This window comes from Symsagittifera roscoffensis, chromosome 3 (genome assembly GCF_963678635.1).
Source record: "Symsagittifera roscoffensis chromosome 3, txSymRosc1.1, whole genome shotgun sequence".
Taxonomy (NCBI): domain Eukaryota; kingdom Metazoa; phylum Xenacoelomorpha; order Acoela; family Convolutidae; genus Symsagittifera; species Symsagittifera roscoffensis.
Genome location: NC_087064.1, coordinates 58,408,497 through 58,426,169, shown reverse-complemented (window position 1 = coordinate 58,426,169; position 17,673 = coordinate 58,408,497). Strand labels below are relative to the sequence as shown.

Genomic DNA, 17,673 nt, shown 5'->3' with positions numbered 1-17,673 from the left:
GAAATAGTACTACGATTTACCAATAAACTCAAGGAAACCGAAAAACCTATTTTTTTTCGAATATTTAACACGTTTCAGAAAAAAACTGTTTTTGAAACAGTTAAAGAGTTCTTGAAAACGAATAATCTGTTATAATTCTTTTTTCCATAAAACTAACCCTAATAAAATAAACTGGACCATTAACTTATTTTTTTTAGTCCACTGGGAATTTCAGCACTTTTTTACTTTCAAATTCATTAACGTGAATCAGTACATCATTTTTTTTGAGCCGATTGCAATTTTGGGAACGGAGAGAGAGAGCGTTGAATTTAAGGCCAGTTGAAATAGTACTACGATTTACAAAACATATTAACCTTCAGTAAATGTCTGTACTCTTTTCCATCTGCAAAATCTTGCTTATTATGAGCCGGTTGCAACACAATATAGGGTACATCTACAATTCCCACAATCCCCTGACAGGTCACTTTTCCGTCCTGCTGAGGTCCCGTTCTGTCGTACATTTTGATCAGTCGACCACAGTTGTACATGAACATGCCGTCACAGGATCTGTTTTCTATGTTGAAGCCAAAAATGAGGTGGAGAATTTTGGGATCTTTCAGCATTCTGAAACAATTGGTTGAAATTATACAATATATCTTCCTGCAGAAAAACTTGAGATGTTTCCTTTTTTTTCAAAAAAAAAACGAAAGATAATGTCAAAAACATGGCCCCATCTAGTCAAAGGTCAACAGTTTGGAAACATAAAAGTTGAAACTCTATTTTCTAGATTTAGGCACGTAGTGAATTAATTGTAACACGTAACGCACGTTTTAATAGTCATAGTCGAAACTAGTTTGTGTAAACCTACTTATCTTTCTGGTCTGCTAATTTCGTTTTAATGATCGCTTCTGATCTGTGGTCCTCCGCGTCATTCTTCGCCAGGTTCAACTTAGACCGAGAGTCTCTGTTAGTCGAATTGCCCAGTCTTTTCAACAAGTCACGATATGTACTCTCCTTCTCTCTCGCTTTTTCTTCTGCTAGCTTCGCATGTTCACGTGCTTCTCTTGCATCGTTTTCTGCTCTCGTTTTGAATCTATTAGAGGTAAATTTGAATTGTTTCGGCTTGTAGAGACAGTTGGCTAGTCGACGTGTCTGTACTTTCACGCCCTGGATGTAGATCTTCATCACTGGCTCCAAATACAAGATACTGGTGTAAGCACGCAGAGAACGCCTCTCCAGAACCAAGCTGAAATACAACACTTAAGGTTATCCTTATTTTTTTGGAAAGTTAGTCTTATCTATAAACTGAAATTTCAGCCAATAAAAAATTCTCTATGCAAGAGACTATGCCTTTTTGACATGTTGCTTCAAAACAAAAAACTACAAAATTTAATATCTCGAGGTGGTCGAAATAGATCTTTTTTCACAACACCTCGAAGGTTACGAAACACAAAATTCTATATACGCGCATGGCTCGTCCTGTTTCTAAGGTGTTAGACGGATTTTCGAAAACTTTCTCGGATTTTTTTCAGGTTGAACAGGTTTTCTGAGCTGCCCTGAAATGCTAAAAGATTTTGAATAACGTTTTTATGCAAACTCTGAAAATGAAACCGCACTAAAATGAATTTTGAAGTCACTTTGGACGGTTTTGAGCAAAAAACGCATTTTTTTGGTGTGTGCTCTCCCCTCGCATTTAAGAGTACATTGGAGCATTTCAAAAGAAATTAGGATTGGTGGCAAAACATGCATGTCATAAAATAGTGCATATTCCATGCAACCTAAATCCCCTACTGTGAAGAGCCCAAAACACTTCCACGGAACCTTGAGAAAGCATCCATCTGTTTAGTTGAATTGTTTTCAGAAACTCATTTGATTCATTTTCATGTACTTCATTGATTCGAGGTGAGAATATCTGGTCTTTATTGTTACTATCTCCGTTTTTTCCATAGAACTATTTGCCTATTAAATATCCAAATTAAAACTTACGACGGCGACAAAAGCCAAACAAACGCATAACAGACATCTCAAGAGCAATTAGTACTCACCCCTCATGAGACAATCCTTTCTCGCTTCCCATGATGATATCAGTCGGGTCAGAATCGATGTCTAGTTCTGGCTCCCCGTTGTCCAAGAGCTTCATGTGGATTAGAATAACCAATGTTCCGGAATCACTCTCAATCTTGTCGAACTGCGCAAAAATGTCAGCTTCTGTTTTGAACGGAGAATGTTTGAAGATGATCTCCAGTTCTTTTGTGTGCTAAAATTATAACGATGCTCACACATCAACCATTAGGATAGAAATGCTTTCAATAGGTCTTTGCTGAAAATTAGTAGTCTTATCGAGTAAAAATGTTGAGTTTGAGACACTTCTGACCAAGTTTGAGACTTTGAGACTACAGCAATTTTATGTGTTCACTAATTGCTTTCAAAATAGTACTTGATATAAATTATTGAAGAACCCTTCAGAAATATATGCGTTTGCTTCCATGTAACATACCCGTTCTAAATCTTCAGGAGTAGACGGGAAAGGTCTTCTGTTTTTGGAGTCCCAGGAGGGTATGGGGACAATGACTTCGTCTATTTTCTCGTCCTCGTGGAATGTTCGAGACATATAGATACAAACGTGCTGCTCTTTCGTTTTCGAAAACACAATGAAATCCTTCGCCACTCTCATGGATCCCCTAAAATTTCAAACAATAACATCGCAATTGACTAGTACCAAACTTTGGCGCATTTGATTTTAGGACAAGAGTAAACAATCCTTAATTTAACGTTATTTTACTTCATAAGGTGCTCGTCTATCCAGGCCCTTGGAAAACTAGAAACCTCTAATTATATATTCAGTTCATATTCGAAGCCCAAAAAATAACCAGAGCAAAAATGCACTCAGACAAGGCAAAAAGCTGCGGAAAAATAATAAAAATTTCTGCGACGCAGGCGGCGGAAAAATAAGCCCAATTTCTGCGGCGATGAGTTTTAGAAACCGGCTCTTTAATGGAACTCTTTCAAATCATGGTCAAATTAAACGGCGATTCAACACTGCCATACAACAAGTAAAGGATTGAAACAGCAAAACACTCAAGAACTATCCAAGAGGACTTCGACAGTAGTAAGCGTCGAAACTAGACACAAAAATATGAAAATCAATTTTTTATGTTTAAACTTATTAAAATTTGGGGCCAAAGTGTTCACGATCTCATAAATAATTTAAGAAATTTGTAGGAACAAAATATTAGGTAAATAAGCCGACAGAATTAAAGCCGACAGCTAATTAGCTGAAAATCAACCAAAATTGTTCGTCAAAATTTTATTGGAAAATATACATGTACTGCCTAAATAGTATACACAAAAGCCATATAAGAACTGAAATGAGGCGGTACACATAATCGGACGCTAAGCCGAGAGCTAAATCGAAGCCGAAAATTCATCAGCAAAAAGCAATAACGATGTGTTATAAGTATACATTCAACCAATCTATCAAAATGAATGAAGATACATTTTAAAAAAATAACATGCCAAGGAATAGAATGCAAAATTAGCATCGGAACAAAACTAACCAAGCAGTAACAAACATGCCAAAAAAAATCAAAAATAATTTTAAAAAAAGTTGAGTCCACCTTCCCCTCAGAACACACACGCACACAAAAAAAAAACGAAATTTTAACAAATTGAGTTGGTAAAATTCCAACCAATGTAAAAAGCAAACTTCGATTTTTAAAATGCTCAGACACTAAGCAACTACAGCGAAAATTGCTTGCACCAAAAATGAACGATTCTTAGATCTGGCAACTAAGCCGACAAAACACAAGCACACAAACAATAGGCTGAAATTTTTGAACCGAAACTTGTAGCGTTAAAAAAACAGGTCCTGGTCAGATTTGAGCCCAAGACCTTTGCCTTCCAAGGCGGATTCGCTTCTTGCCTCCCAGCTTAGTGTGCAGGAAAGTAAGAAATTTGAATTTGTAACGAACCAAGGTACCACCAGGAGTCGATGAGTCCTGTGGACAAAGTTGTTTAGGGAAAAAAGTATACCCGATTGCAATACCTTTGCTTATCGCACGGGTAATTATTAATTTGTATTCAAGGATGCACCGCAGGCCTTTTAGCCTTTCAAAAGTTCACTTTTAGGCTGACATGTTTGATTTGGAATCCAATTAACTTGTAAGCATCGTTCATTTGCTAGTTGAACGTTTCAATTCTTTGATCGAAAGATATGTTTCTGTTGCATTGTCTTTGATTTATCGTTCCGACTTTCGAAAGAAAAACGGAAAAGTTATACTTAGTGCGATTTTTTTATTGAGCCAATTTTCGGTGATCGAAATAGTTTTTAGCAAAAAATTTTTATGCTTCATTGAAAATATCGACTCCCCGCAATCAAAATTTAAAAAAAATCAATTTTACCTCCGAAGTTTTGCAAAGTTTTGGGAGTTTGAAAATTTCCACTTTGGCCATGCTGTGGAATATTTTATGTTTGCTTTGAAGATTTTATCAATAATCCTGAAAGCATAACTTGAATTATTTATGCGTGGCGTATTATCCTGCATAACAAAGCCCTTCCAAAATGAATAGAGAGGCTCGTAATAATTTTGTATGATTCAAATTTTCACCCCTGATCTTTGATATTATCTATACTAGCGAGCGTGTAACGCACCTCCGGTGCTACGAACTTTTAAGAACATAATAGAAAACCGAATAAACTGCAGTTAAGATCTGCATCTTATGAGTGTAATCTGAGAGCACCCTATTAAAGGGTTGGTAATTACAGATTTTGTAAAAAAAATGTATTGTAAAAGTTTTTGTTAATTCAAACATTGAAAAACCAAAATTTTTACATCTCAGTACATTTCAAAATGACATCAAAAAACGTCACATCTCGAAACTTAAATAAATTGAGCAAGCGCAGTTAGACGCAAGATTTGCAATTCTGAGAGTACTCTCACAGTTCCCAACTACAGCGATGGGAATTTCAAATTTTATGAAACGTCAAATTTAAGTTTTCTAAAAGTTTTTTTTATGAAAAACCATAAAAAACGTCATATCTCAAAAACTGCAAAAAATTGAGCAGTCGAATTTGGAGGCAAGATTCGCAACCTCTGAGATTACTCTGATAGCCCCCAACTTAAGGGTTGGGAATTTCAAATCTTTGAATTTTTTAAATCTAAATTTTTTCAAGTTTTTTGAAAAAAAAAAATCATAAAAAACGCCGTATCTCGAAAACCAAAAGGATTTGAGCAGTCAAACTTGGACGCCAGATTTTCAACCTTTGCATGTACCCTGAAAGCGTTCCACTATGGGGCTGATTGAGAAACTCAATTTGGGTTAGTTTTTTTTATATCCAAGTTTTTTGAAAAATGAAAACAAAAAAATCATAAAACAGGTCATATCTCGAGAACTACAAGGTTTGAGCAATAACGAGCAGTCATATTTGGAGGCAAGAATCGCAATCCTTAAGAGTAATCTAACAGCACCCAACTGCAGGGTTGGGAATTTCAAATTTTTTGAATTACGTAATTTATTTTTTGAAAAATTTTGAAAAAACCACATAAATCGTCGTATCTCGTATACTAAAAGGATTTGTGCATTCACAATTGGATGTCGATTTCGCAACCCCTGGCGGAACCCTGACAATATTCCACAATTTTGCTCCTTTTTTTAAACTCGGTTAAATAAACGCTGAACTCAACTGGAAAATCGAAGAAAATTTAGTAACCATTGCAATATACGATATAGCTTAATCCTGAAAACATTCTTTCGTTAAACATGCAAAAAATATGTTGAAAAGCTTAAGCAAGGCGAGATAGTGAAGCCCGCATTTAAATATATAATAGATATAATTTTTCAAAATTTTCTTTTCCCAAAAACTATTCAATAGGGATTAAGGGGCAGTCATAACATTCAGGGTATCGCTATGATATACAAGCTGCCTTTTTGTGCCTTTATGCGTTGCTCATTTAAGCTGATTTTTTCACAGCTGAACATTAATCTTAAGAGAAAACCGTTGTATTCAAGGATGGATCTAAGATTTTCTGAAGGGAGGATTTGCAGAAAATTTTCTAAAATTATGATGCCTTTTTTAAGGTCGATCACACTTGTTTTTTGAGCTCTCCCAAAACATTGAAAACATTACAAAAGCCTTATTTCGATTAAAATTTGTAGGCCGTTTTAGAACTTTTTTGAAGGTTTTGATTTTAAAAAACACAATTTTCGGGCGCGCGCTCCCCAACAAAATTTGTGCCAATATCTTTTGAAAAAAGGTACCTTTAGGGTCAGTCGGCCGAAAACAGATTCCTAAAATAAAACCAATGGGGCTTTTCTTTGGGTGGTAATGGGGTACTCCGAACAGCTGAGTACTCCGACTGCCCCTTAATTGGTATCCAATAGTTGTTTTTGAAACATCAAAAATGAAAAAAAAATTGACAATATAAACGGCAAGCGTGAAAACTTGGGTATTACAAAAGGAATATGACAGATTAGCATGCCTCAATTCATTTCAAACAATTTTGAAGTGCGAGATAATTGACAAGCATAGATAATTTGCATTACTCTTTCAGCAACATAAATAAAATCTTTAGAATGCGCATAATTTAGTCCAGAGCATGGCCGAATGGGCAAGTTTCAAACCAACAGAACTCTTATAAAAGCAATTGTTCTACATTTGAACTCAGAATAGTAATTTGGAATAAAAACTCTTATTTTGATTGCTTTTCGATTGAACACGAAAAAAAAACCGAGCATTCGATAATCCTCATTTCAAAAGTCGGAAAAGCTTTTAAAAACAATAAACCTACAAACGTTCTTATGTTATTTCAGCGTCTTTTTAAAAAAAAAAAAACTGCGTCAAACAGTCAATACTGTACACTAATTTTTTTTTTTAATTTGCGAGAGTAATCATATTTTTTTAAGTCTTTTACACTTTAGCTAGATAGAGAAGTTTGCCGGCTTTCGACAAAGTAAATGAACTGAACTTGAAAAGAAATCAAAAGTCACACCACGGGAAATCAAATTTCAGTCTGAAAAAATTCATCACGAACTACTCAAGAGCCTTCACTACGTTTATCGCTTCTTAAACTAAAAAAAAACATAACGAATCTACTCAGCTGACAACATTAGAGTTGAAATTCGTTGAGCCGAACAAATATCGAGAAAGACAAGCAAGAAAAACAATTGCAGGCGTTAAAACAGCATGGAAAAATTACGAAATTGTAACTCTACCGACAACATTAAGGTTGTATCATAAATTGCCAACTGAGTTTCAGTTTAGAATATTTTTCGTGCTCTAAAGAGGAAACCGTTGTATTCAGGGGCAGATCTGAGATTTTCTTAAGGGTGATTTGCATCAAATTTTCTAAAATGTTGGTGACCTTTTTTAAGGTCGATCAGATTAGTTTTTCAACCCAAAGCCTTACAGAAGGCCTAACTCGACAAAAATTTCTGTGCCGATTTAAGGAACTTCTTGGAAGGCTTCAACTTAGAAAAAATGCATTTTTGGGCGCGCACTTCCCCAGAAAATTAGTGCCAGTACCTTTTGAAAAAGGCACCTTTAAGGTCAGTCTGCCGGGAATGGATATCGTAAAAAAAAAGCACCAAAAGAGAACTCGAGTAAATCAAAAATTTCCGAAATCAAGTTTTTTATTGTTACTTTGTTCAAAACAAATAGCTTTTCTCGATTCGTTTGATGAATTTAAAATGCATCATCTGTGTTAAATTATTACTATTTGAATGCCAAAGCGCATGCTATCAAAAAGCCGTTAGAGTGCCTCAAAAGAAACACCAATATTTGCGACATAGGCTAGAAAAAAAAAGAATAGTCGTAGTATAACACTAACGCTCACTAAAGTCCCTAGTGTAAACAAATTTTAGACTTCCTGAAAAAAAAGAAAATAAGACCTATTTAAAGTATTCACTATGACCATGACTCCTAAAAACAATTCATTAAAAAAAATTCATGATTTTAATTCCGTTTTTCCATGATTTTAATTCCGTTTTTCCAAGCTTTTAATTCCGTCGTTGATTCCAAAAAATCCAATTGTAGAATTAAAATTCTCGCTATTTTCTTTTTGTTCTGCTCTTCAGGGAAAATGGAATGAAAAAGCGGGTTTCGGAATACAAACCATCAAAACAAAAAAGATCAAGCACAAACTTCACAAAGTTCTAAAAACAAACAGTTGGAAAACGTCAAGGAACACAATTAAACAGACAAAAATTTTAAAGAATAAAAAAGATGGCTTTAAAGCTCTTTGCATTTCTGAACAGTTTCAGATCAACACTTTTAGATACACTTGACCCTAATTGAGAAAACTGGATCGAAGTCAAAACTTTTTATTCCGCTGGGAAATTTGGAAACTAAAACCCAATTTGAAATTAGATGTAAATTCCTGTTTTTTTTTTATAACACATTTAAGCTGTTCGATAGAGGAGTTTGCTTTCTTTCGACAGAGTAAATAAACTGAACTTGAAAAAAATCAAAAATCAAACCACGGGAAATCAAATTGGAGCCTGAAAAAATTTCATCACGACCTATCCAAGAGTCTTCACTATGTTCATAGTCTTGCACGCATAAAAAACATAACGAAGCTCTGTTAAAACAGTATGAAAAATTACGAAGTTGAAACTCAACCGATAATAATAATAGGGTTGTATTATAAATTGGCGGTTGAGTTACAGTTTACAAATTTTTTTCATGTTGTAAAGAGAACCGTTGTATTCAGGGGCGGAACTTTAATTTTCTTAAGGGTGATTTACATTAAATTTTATAAAACTTTGGTGACCTTTTTATTGTCAATCAAATTAGATTCCCGAGCTCTCCCAATCGTTACAAAAACCTTCTTTCGACAAAAAAATTTCTGTGCCGTTTTAGAGAACTTTTTGGAAGGCTATCAGTTAAAAAAGGGGTTTTTGAGTGCGCATTCCCCACAACATTACTGCCAGTACCTTTTGAAAAAATATTAGTGTCAGTCAGCCAAGAATGGATATCGTAAAATAGTACCAAAGGGGTAACTCTATGTGTGGCGAAGGGGTCGAATACTTGAGTATTCTGAGTGCCCCTTAATTGATAATAGTTTTTTTTGTAAAGAAAACATTAAAAAACCAAAAATTATGGACAATATCAAACAGCAAGTGTGAAAATTTGGTTTTTACAAAAACAATTTGACAGATTAGCTTGCCTCAAAAGAATTAGAGACAATTTTGTAGGAATAAATGACACGCATAGATAATTCGCGTTATTCTTTCAGCATAATAACAAAATAAAAACTTCAGAGTTCGCATAATTAGGTCCAGAGCATGGTCAAAATGACAAGTTTCAAACCGGCAGAACTCTAAAAAAAACAATCGCAGGTAAAATATCTTTCTTTATATTTCAGATATTCAATTTGGGATAAAAACTATTATTTTGATTGTCGACCTTGGATTGAACACATAAAAAAAAACACATCAAGCATTAAATTATCCTCATTTTATCAAAATTCGGAAGCTTTTGAAAAATATATATATTCTACCAAAGCTCTAATGTTATTTAAGCGTCTTTTTCAATAGAATTAAAATTAAACAGTCAATAATGTAAACTCAATTATTCTAATTAAGATTGGCGAGATTAAAACTTTTATAGTTTTTTAATCGAGAAATTTTGTTTCGCTGGGAAATCTGATAATTAAAACCCATTTTCGAAATTAGAAGTCGACCACCTGACCTTTAAACTGTCGCTGTTCGATAGTAGAGTTTGCCCTTTTTCACACAGGCGAAGCTGCGCATCGCTAACATTAGCGAGAACACGAAAAAAAGCTGCTTTGTAAAGTGAAATAAGAAAAGATTGAACTAAGCCTCGAATTAGTAAGAATTTGCTACGTATGGGCTTCAATTCAAACCTGCTACCTCGAGAATTGGAGTCTCACGCTCTGCCTTCTGAGCCACGAAAGCTTACCAACCAGGAAATAAAACACCAGTCACAGATAAAGCAGCTACTAATACTAACAAATTGCCAATGTCATGCAGCAAAAGTGGCACCAAATACAAATGGACAATTTTGCATGTACTAGTTTGGAATACAACAAACTGAATCCACAATAATTTTGCATGTAATCAATTGGAAAGCATAAAACCACATTATATTTAAACTATGCATTTCAAAAATTGCGAGATACGTTGAGTTCAAAAAAATTTCTAAAATCGAGTTTTTTTATTGTTATGTTTGAAACAAATAGCTTCTTTCGATTCATTTGATGAAATTAAAATGCATTATTTGTGTTAATTTATTATTATTCGAATAGGAAAGCACATGCTATTAAAAAGCCGTAAGCATGCCTCAAAAGTGGCACCAATAATTTACTAGAAAAAAGAATAGTCGTAGTATAACACTAACGCTCACTAAGTCCGTAGTGTAAACAAAAAATGAACTGAATTTGAAAAAAAATCGAAAGTCGAACCGCGCAAACGTAAATTAGAGCCTGAACGAATTTTTGGACTTTTTCCTGAAAAAAACAAACAAAATTCATCGCCACCTATGTAGTAGACTGAACTATGTTAATCGGTTTTTCAAAAAAAAAAGATCAAAACCATCTAAGTTACTGTATTTAAAATATTCATTTACACTTATCAAACATAAGTAATGGCTTCAGTTGACAACAGAAGTTGCACTTTGCAAACTTAAGCGAGAAAACTTCACAAGTAGCTCTTGCACTTTGCAAACTTAAGCGAGAAAACTTCACAAGTAGCTCTAACGTACAAAAAAAGTTGAAAAAAGGAAATAAAAATGAGCATTGAAAAATAAAACTTGCTATGTACCGGAGTGCATCCTCGGTCTGAGTCTTGTTTCCTCGCATCTGTGCCACGATCGTTTGAAAATTTACTATAAGTAACTAGCAAAAAAGTAGTACAAAATTTCCCTAACTATCTCTCTCTCGATCTCTCAAACAATCAATCTCTCTAATTCAATCAGAAGCTCGAAGCAGAGATCGATGTAGCTAAAACAACAACCAAAAAAGTAGCTACAGTTGCTACTAAATTGCCAATGCTAAGCAGCAAAAACGCCACCAAATGAGCTCGGAGCTTGTTATGTTGATTGTATCTCCCCTAGTTCAATTTAGTGGTCGGATTGAACCAAAGCAACTTGCAAAATAAAACGGTTCATTATAAAATATCAGAGTTTTAAATTTCAGCAAAATCACAATCTTAAATCAAAGATTTCAATGTCATTGCTCATTTTATACTGCGATTTTTATGGTACCTGAAATGACATAGAAAAGACCCACCTTAATCTAAAAGCCTTCCCATTCTCTTTTGGAGGCACTGAGCAGACAAAATGAATAAAAAATTCACGAATAAAACCTCGAAAAACAGCTGATCATATTTTTTTGTTGAATGCCAGAGAGAAAAGTATAAACAACCCTTTTCGTATTTGACAATGATTATGGTTTCCAATGGGGGCCATTTCTCAAGTCTTGTTTACAGTGAATAAGAGTTGCAGTTAAGACTAACGATTTGAGCCCGTTGCCATACTGTCCGACTACATTTGTGTCCATAGCTTTCTTAGCCGATCTTCCAAACGTAATAACCCGTTTGGCTTCCTCTGAAACAAATCATAATTCAAAACATAGCCAATCGAAGATTGGAAAAGAGTAATGAAGGCAAGTAAACACAAAAAAAAACACTGACATTGTTGAAAAAATCTTAACTTTCCAATTTCAAAGAAAAAAATAGATGCCCTTCAAGCTGTTTAATTTCTAAAACGATTTACGATTGGTGCTTTTTTGATAAAATTAATACAATTTGAGAAAAATGGATCAACAGGTAAGTTTTTATTCCGCTAGAAATCTAAAATTAAATTCCATTTGCGAAACTAGAAATCATTCATGTTTTTTTTGCGCCATTTGCACGTTCTTATTTGGAGATAGCTATTTACGTCACTTTCAGCAGAGGAATTTCAATTGAACTCAAAAAATGCATATAGACCAAAGTGCATCAAGATAAGACTTTTTCCCGAAAAAAAAAATCAGCAAGTCCTATTAGAAATCTTCACTACGTTCATTACTCTTAAAAATTGAACGAATTAAATTTTTCATTTCAATCAAATGCAAATGAATTGAAACCTCGATTCATTCCATATCCATCGTCCAGAAAACATAGCATGTAACCACCTCGAAGTTCTTCGTTTCGCTCTAAAATTCAATATGTTAGAATAACTGCAGATATACCTGTGAACCTAATCACTTGTGAAACGCAGTTAACATATCATGACAGGTTACTTGACAGAAAATGAGAGACAACCAGTTAGTCGGAAAAATTGATAGCAAACAATGGATCTACCAAAATTTTCTTAGGTTTGTTTTGCACCAAATGAAGTAAATTTTAGTGAAAACATGCGCAAAAACCATTTCCCACATTAAATAGCATAGAAAAAAGTATCGAAGCGGTAATTAAGCTGAGAATACTTGAAAACCTGTTTCGCCAAAAAACTGTTGAAAATTTGAAACTTTTAGTGCCTTCGCAAAGCCCAAAGGTGCATAAAAACCACTTTTCTGCATTGAAACAATACAGTAAGAAGAGACTGAGCCAATTTAACATAAACCGGAACCTTTTAGCCCGAACAAACCTTCAGAGAGAAAAAAATTTACACCAGAAAATTACAGCACAAAATTTAAGTCTAGTCCTGTCATCTTTCAAGTAAAACATCGAAATTTAAAACATCGAAACGCTTGTTTGTTTGTTGGCAAATAAAACAGAAAACTGGATTAATTAAGTTAATTATTTTTGCTGGGGTTTCCTATTAATTGTCGCTGGAGTTTCATATCATAATCCATTTAAGATACTAAAAGTCGACCGCTTTTTCGCCGCAATATGCTTTTGTGTTGTTAAGAACCCACGCCACATGAATAAAGGAAAATTCACTTCGATCATTAACACATCATTCCTTCAACATAACTACTACGGGCTGAAATCGATTAATTTTACTCTAAAATGATAGTTAGAGTGAACGCAACTTTTACGTACCTGAATAGATCTCTATCTTCTTTGAACGAGCATCCCTGAAAATGTCATTCACTTTAAAGTATAAAGCCACTTAATAAATGACGGAATAGTTATGTTCAAAATGCACAACAACCCCTTGTTCAATGCAAACGCGAGAGATCAACATTACAATTAAACTCGTTCTGCATCAGACTCGTTGAGATAATTTCTTGAACGACAAAAAACTGACAGTGTGTTTTTGTTTCTGCAAAATATCAACATGATAAAATACTTACTTCGAATTATCTATCAGTTCTGCTAGAGCGCCGAACAGAAACTCGTGAGTTGTTCTAAAACACACAATTATATAAAATTGATAAGATGAGGGATACCAAGCTACCAAATCGTGGACTACTCATTTCAACTAACGAGTTTGTGTGAAGGTACTCAAAGGAAAGAGCTGCTCGGTTCAACCCCGAATAGGACCCCATGATGGGTCTAAAAAGAGGAAGGGGTTAGCAAAGATTAATTGCAGAGCAAAAACCTTACATCAAAAATACAATTATTGATTGTAATTTTACCAATATAATCAATAATCAGAAAGTCGCAAGTGTCATAGTAACCGAGGTTACAGTCAGGTGTCCCTCAAACATATATTCCAATCAAAATCCTAGAATTTTCTAGATAAGGAAGATTAAGTATAACGTGGATAGAAGTAAAGAGAGTCAGATGGTCGGTAAAACAAGCCAACCAGATTGAGGAAACTAACACCTACACACAATCTTGCCTCTAATAGTAAAGATCTTCGTGAAAGTAGTTTTAATATTAATTTTAAAAAAAACTAAGTTACAAAATATGTAACAGTCGCCTACTTCGGTCACATATTAGGCTTAAGAAGAATAGGCGCTATAACCATTGGCTCAAGAGTCAGGGACACTATCTCTCGTGTTTTTCTACCTCAAAACGGTCGGAGCCAATTCGTGTAACATTCGTCTACTGTAGTCACACATGAGGCTTAAGAAAAATAGGCCTATAACCATTCGCTCAAGAGTCAGGGACACTATCTCTTGTGTTTTTCTACCTCAAATCAGTCGGAGCCAATTCGGTTCGCTTGTGACATGAGACTAAGACCCGTTACAGCTTAAAGGCTACTACCAAAATATCCCCCACTCTAGAAATAATAACGTCCCCATACTTAGGTCTCTAGATACCCAAAATACACGAACGCCGTTAAAAACCGGGTCGGAACAATCCGTTAAGTTACTTTTTATTAGACAGTGGAACTTTGATCCATTTCAGATGGATCAACCTAAAACTCGCCTTACCTCAACATAAGAATCATAAAACACAGTCTAGAAATTTAAATTAAGTACTCACATCGTAGCACACTCAAGAAAGGGAAGTACTTCAGTCGGTAATTAACTCGAGAATTAAATAATGTAACTAAATGAGTTTTAATGTTTCAATGACAAGGACAAGTTTTAACTCTAGGATGTAGTTTCTCGTGAACCATTGGGACACTCAAGTTGTCCACCTTTCCACCGAAGGTTCACTCTAGTTCAGTTCAAATAATAATCCAATCGAGTGATGACAATCCAGTTCTCGGGAATACGCCTGTCTCTGTTTCAGATGGGACAGCTCTACTCTCGTTCTATTCTGACAGAAATTGCGAATAGCAATTTCCCACTGTTTTATCTAGCAACTTTCCCGCGATTGTTGTTCGATCGTTCTGAATTCTCTTTTTCGGTTTTCAGTTATCGCGAGAAAATCGTGCATGACAGGCTCCATTCGAATTTTTGAAAAATTAAATTTCACCCCAAAATTAAGTGCTCTTGCTTTTCTCAAGGTCAAACTTCCAAATATGACCGACTAGCACATTGGTTCGCTTGCGACATGAGACTAAAAACCCGTTACAGCTTAAAGGCCACTACCAAAACACCCCCCACTCTAGAAAATAAGAACGTCCCCATACTTAGGTCTCAAAATACCCAAAATAAACGAACATCGTTAAAAACAGGGTCGGAACAATCCGCACAGTTACCTTTTATTAGACAGTGAAGATTTGATCCATTTCAGATGGATCAACCTAAAACTCTCCTTATCTCAACATAATAATCATAAAACACACTCAAGAAAACTAAATTGAGAACTCACATGTCGGCACACTCGAGAATTAGAGGTAACTAAATTAATGAGCAACTCGAGAATTAAGTATGATAACTTGAGAAGTTTAATACTAATTAGTTTCAATAAGGGAAATGAGTTTTGACTCTAGTAATGTAGTTTTGGTCTGAACCATTGGGACACCCCAGCTGTCCACTTTTTGTGACATTCGACCAGAATGTGAAAAATGCAATCTCTACAGAATTCGAAATTTTAGCAGCGAGCCTTCCGGATTGGTGATTATTAAGAATTAAGAACGTTATTGGAACGATTGGCCAAACGGTGAGGGCTAGAATATTCTGGTGTTTTAAAATTTTAAAAATTCGAATGATGACGTCATATTTCTGAGAAACGTCAGAAACGGCCATTTTGGCAGAAAAGCTAGAAGACAACACAACAACATCAGTTGCGCGGACGATAAGTACGAAAATTGTGAGAAAAAACAATAGCAGATTGCAGGAATAGCAGTGAACACTCCGAGTTGCAACTATTGTGTCGCTACAATAGTTGCAAGGCCGTTGCAGACAACGGTGAAGGGTGGAGGACAGCCTTCCGGATTAAGAAGAAGTCAAGATTAGCGAGCTTGATTCAGTAGATTCAAGAATCCGGAAGGGTTTCGGGACTGAAACTTTTAGCCTGTTATATAGACTTTTAGCTTCTTGTCATGTCCTGATTTGAATTTAATTAACATCTAGATTAATTTTGATAAGGATGAGAAGCTAGGAGTTGGGGGAAAGGGTTGATCCATCTTCGATGGAGATGATGATTTTTATCTACTGAACAAAAACAATAGTAATATAATAAATACTAGTAGCCCTGTTTTTAGGAGTGACCTCGTGGTCTGGGGATACTGAGACCCAGCCATGAGCTCACTATTTCTGCATGTAATCTAGTTAATTTGGGTGTTTTGACCGAAGCCGAAAGCAGTAACGTTTTTGTCGACCCGATGTTGGAAAAGACCACCGAAAAGTACTGGCTTGGTAGAGACGGTGAAAAGCATGCAAAGCTCTGTTTAGACGTTAGCCAGTCGTCTTAAGACTTAGTTTTGTCTTCCGTCGATATGTATCTTCCGGGCGAATGTTACATAGATCTTTTTATGGCGCTCCTGGGTGTTATTTTTTTTTTAACATCATGACCAGCAGAACCGTTAACGAGCACTCCGCGCCGAGCGGATGCTCACATTAACGCCCTTAATAGGCCTAAATCGCCGGGGTGGAAGGGTAGTTCGGAACGCGGAAGCCTTCCGGATTACCGTGAATAGCTTTTTAACTTAGTTAAGACCGAAAATTCACGAATCAGGAAGGGTGGGGGGATTGGCCATTCCCTCGTTCCCTGAGAGGTTTGTGACCAAAAACACTTAAGTTATATATAAAACCAAACAAAAAGTAGTATAGTACCCAAGAAAAACAAAAAACATAAAAAATAACCGAAAAAACCAAAAACAGTAAAAAAGTAGAAAAATCAGTAGAAATCATCCCCCCAGACAAGATGTGATCCGACCCCCCCCGTTTGTTGTTGATAGATATATTGTTGTTACAGGCAATTATATCAGTCAGGATTGTTACGATCAGTTTTGTAGCCCGTTTGTGAGGCTTGTACTCTAGGGTTATTTGAGCATTTAAGCACGTTAATGATAAGTTGCGCTCAATCCGGAAGGGTCAGCTGATTTGCGCTCAATTCGGAAGGGTCTTGGGAGAAGACTGATCCGGCAAGCAGTACAAGGAGCAACAAGAAGAGGCTCAACGACAACAACAATCGACTGTTGGGTATCGTTAACAATCTTTGTATCCCTTTTGGTACAAAAATTAAGATAGTAATCTGTGGGGGGCTCGACAGTGCTGCACTGTAGTGACCCTTCACCGAACTGCGAATATCCGAGTTAAGCACCTTAATTCGGATATTAAACAAACCCGGAGGGGTATAGTATTACTAATATTATTAATTATATAGCCTATATTAATAGTCTTATATCGTTTTTCAGTCAAAAACAACGAAAACAGACCGGTTTTTAGGGTCAAAATAGCGATATTTTGATCCCCCCACAAGTCGCGATTTTTGAGATATCGATATTTTTTGAAACGGAAAAAAGCGCTAAAGTAGTGTGTTACATCGTAACTGCACTAGCATAATAGATAGAACCGGTTAAGTTTAGTTCGGAAGTGGTTGGAACTATTTTGGAACCAAAAACCAAATTTTCGTGATTTTTGAGAAACCGAAACAATAAAATCGCAGAAAATTTTTTGAAATTTTTTGAGTTACAACAGTAAAAATAGTTGTTCGGACAACGTCCACTAGTGAATCTACAAGTTTTAAAACCCGCTACCCGAAAGCCTTCCGGGTTGCAGAGAAATCGAACTTAACGTGTTTGATTTGGTGGATTCATCAATCCGGAGGGGTACAGGTAGCGTAGTTTTTCGCAAATTTCTTCTACAAAAGCGTTTTAGATCGGGTCTTTTGCATTGAACTAGAAGACTATAGGCCTTCTGAGCTCGGGTCAATAATTTTTAGGACGAAAGGACCAGATTTGCGGAAAAAGTTAGGCGGAACCTATAAGAGAGAAAATTTTTGAGTTTAGAAGAATGACGTTTT

The 17,673-nt window shown here is 35.5% G+C and overlaps 3 protein-coding genes across 4 annotated transcripts in view; 2 read left to right on the top strand and 1 right to left on the bottom strand.

Annotated features, from left to right (window-relative positions):
• Positions 1-17,673, top strand: part of LOC134842748 (gamma-taxilin-like) — a 206,682-nt gene that overhangs the window by 99,881 nt on the left and 89,128 nt on the right. The window lies entirely within an intron of this gene.
• LOC134842747 (ATPase MORC2A-like) overlaps positions 1-17,673 on the bottom strand; it is a 40,819-nt gene that overhangs the window by 12,399 nt on the left and 10,747 nt on the right. For both annotated transcript variants that reach the window (XM_063859226.1, XM_063859227.1), the window contains exons 2-10: positions 13,351-13,422; positions 13,218-13,271; positions 12,964-12,998; positions 12,063-12,131; positions 11,452-11,542; positions 2,477-2,660; positions 2,025-2,236; positions 848-1,225; positions 354-603 (exon numbers count right to left, since the gene is read on the bottom strand). In XM_063859226.1, coding sequence (XP_063715296.1) covers positions 354-603; positions 848-1,225; positions 2,025-2,236; positions 2,477-2,660; positions 11,452-11,542; positions 12,063-12,131; positions 12,964-12,998; positions 13,218-13,271; positions 13,351-13,412 — 1,335 coding nt within the window. In that variant the 5' untranslated portion in view covers positions 13,413-13,422. The remainder of the gene's footprint in view (positions 1-353; positions 604-847; positions 1,226-2,024; positions 2,237-2,476; positions 2,661-11,451; positions 11,543-12,062; positions 12,132-12,963; positions 12,999-13,217; positions 13,272-13,350; positions 13,423-17,673) is intronic.
• Positions 3,138-17,673, top strand: part of LOC134842750 (transformer-2 protein homolog beta-like) — an 89,512-nt gene continuing 74,976 nt past the window's right edge. Inside the window, exon 1 of the mRNA XM_063859229.1 lies at positions 3,138-3,150. The gene's annotated coding sequence lies outside the window, so the exon portion shown is untranslated. The remainder of the gene's footprint in view (positions 3,151-17,673) is intronic.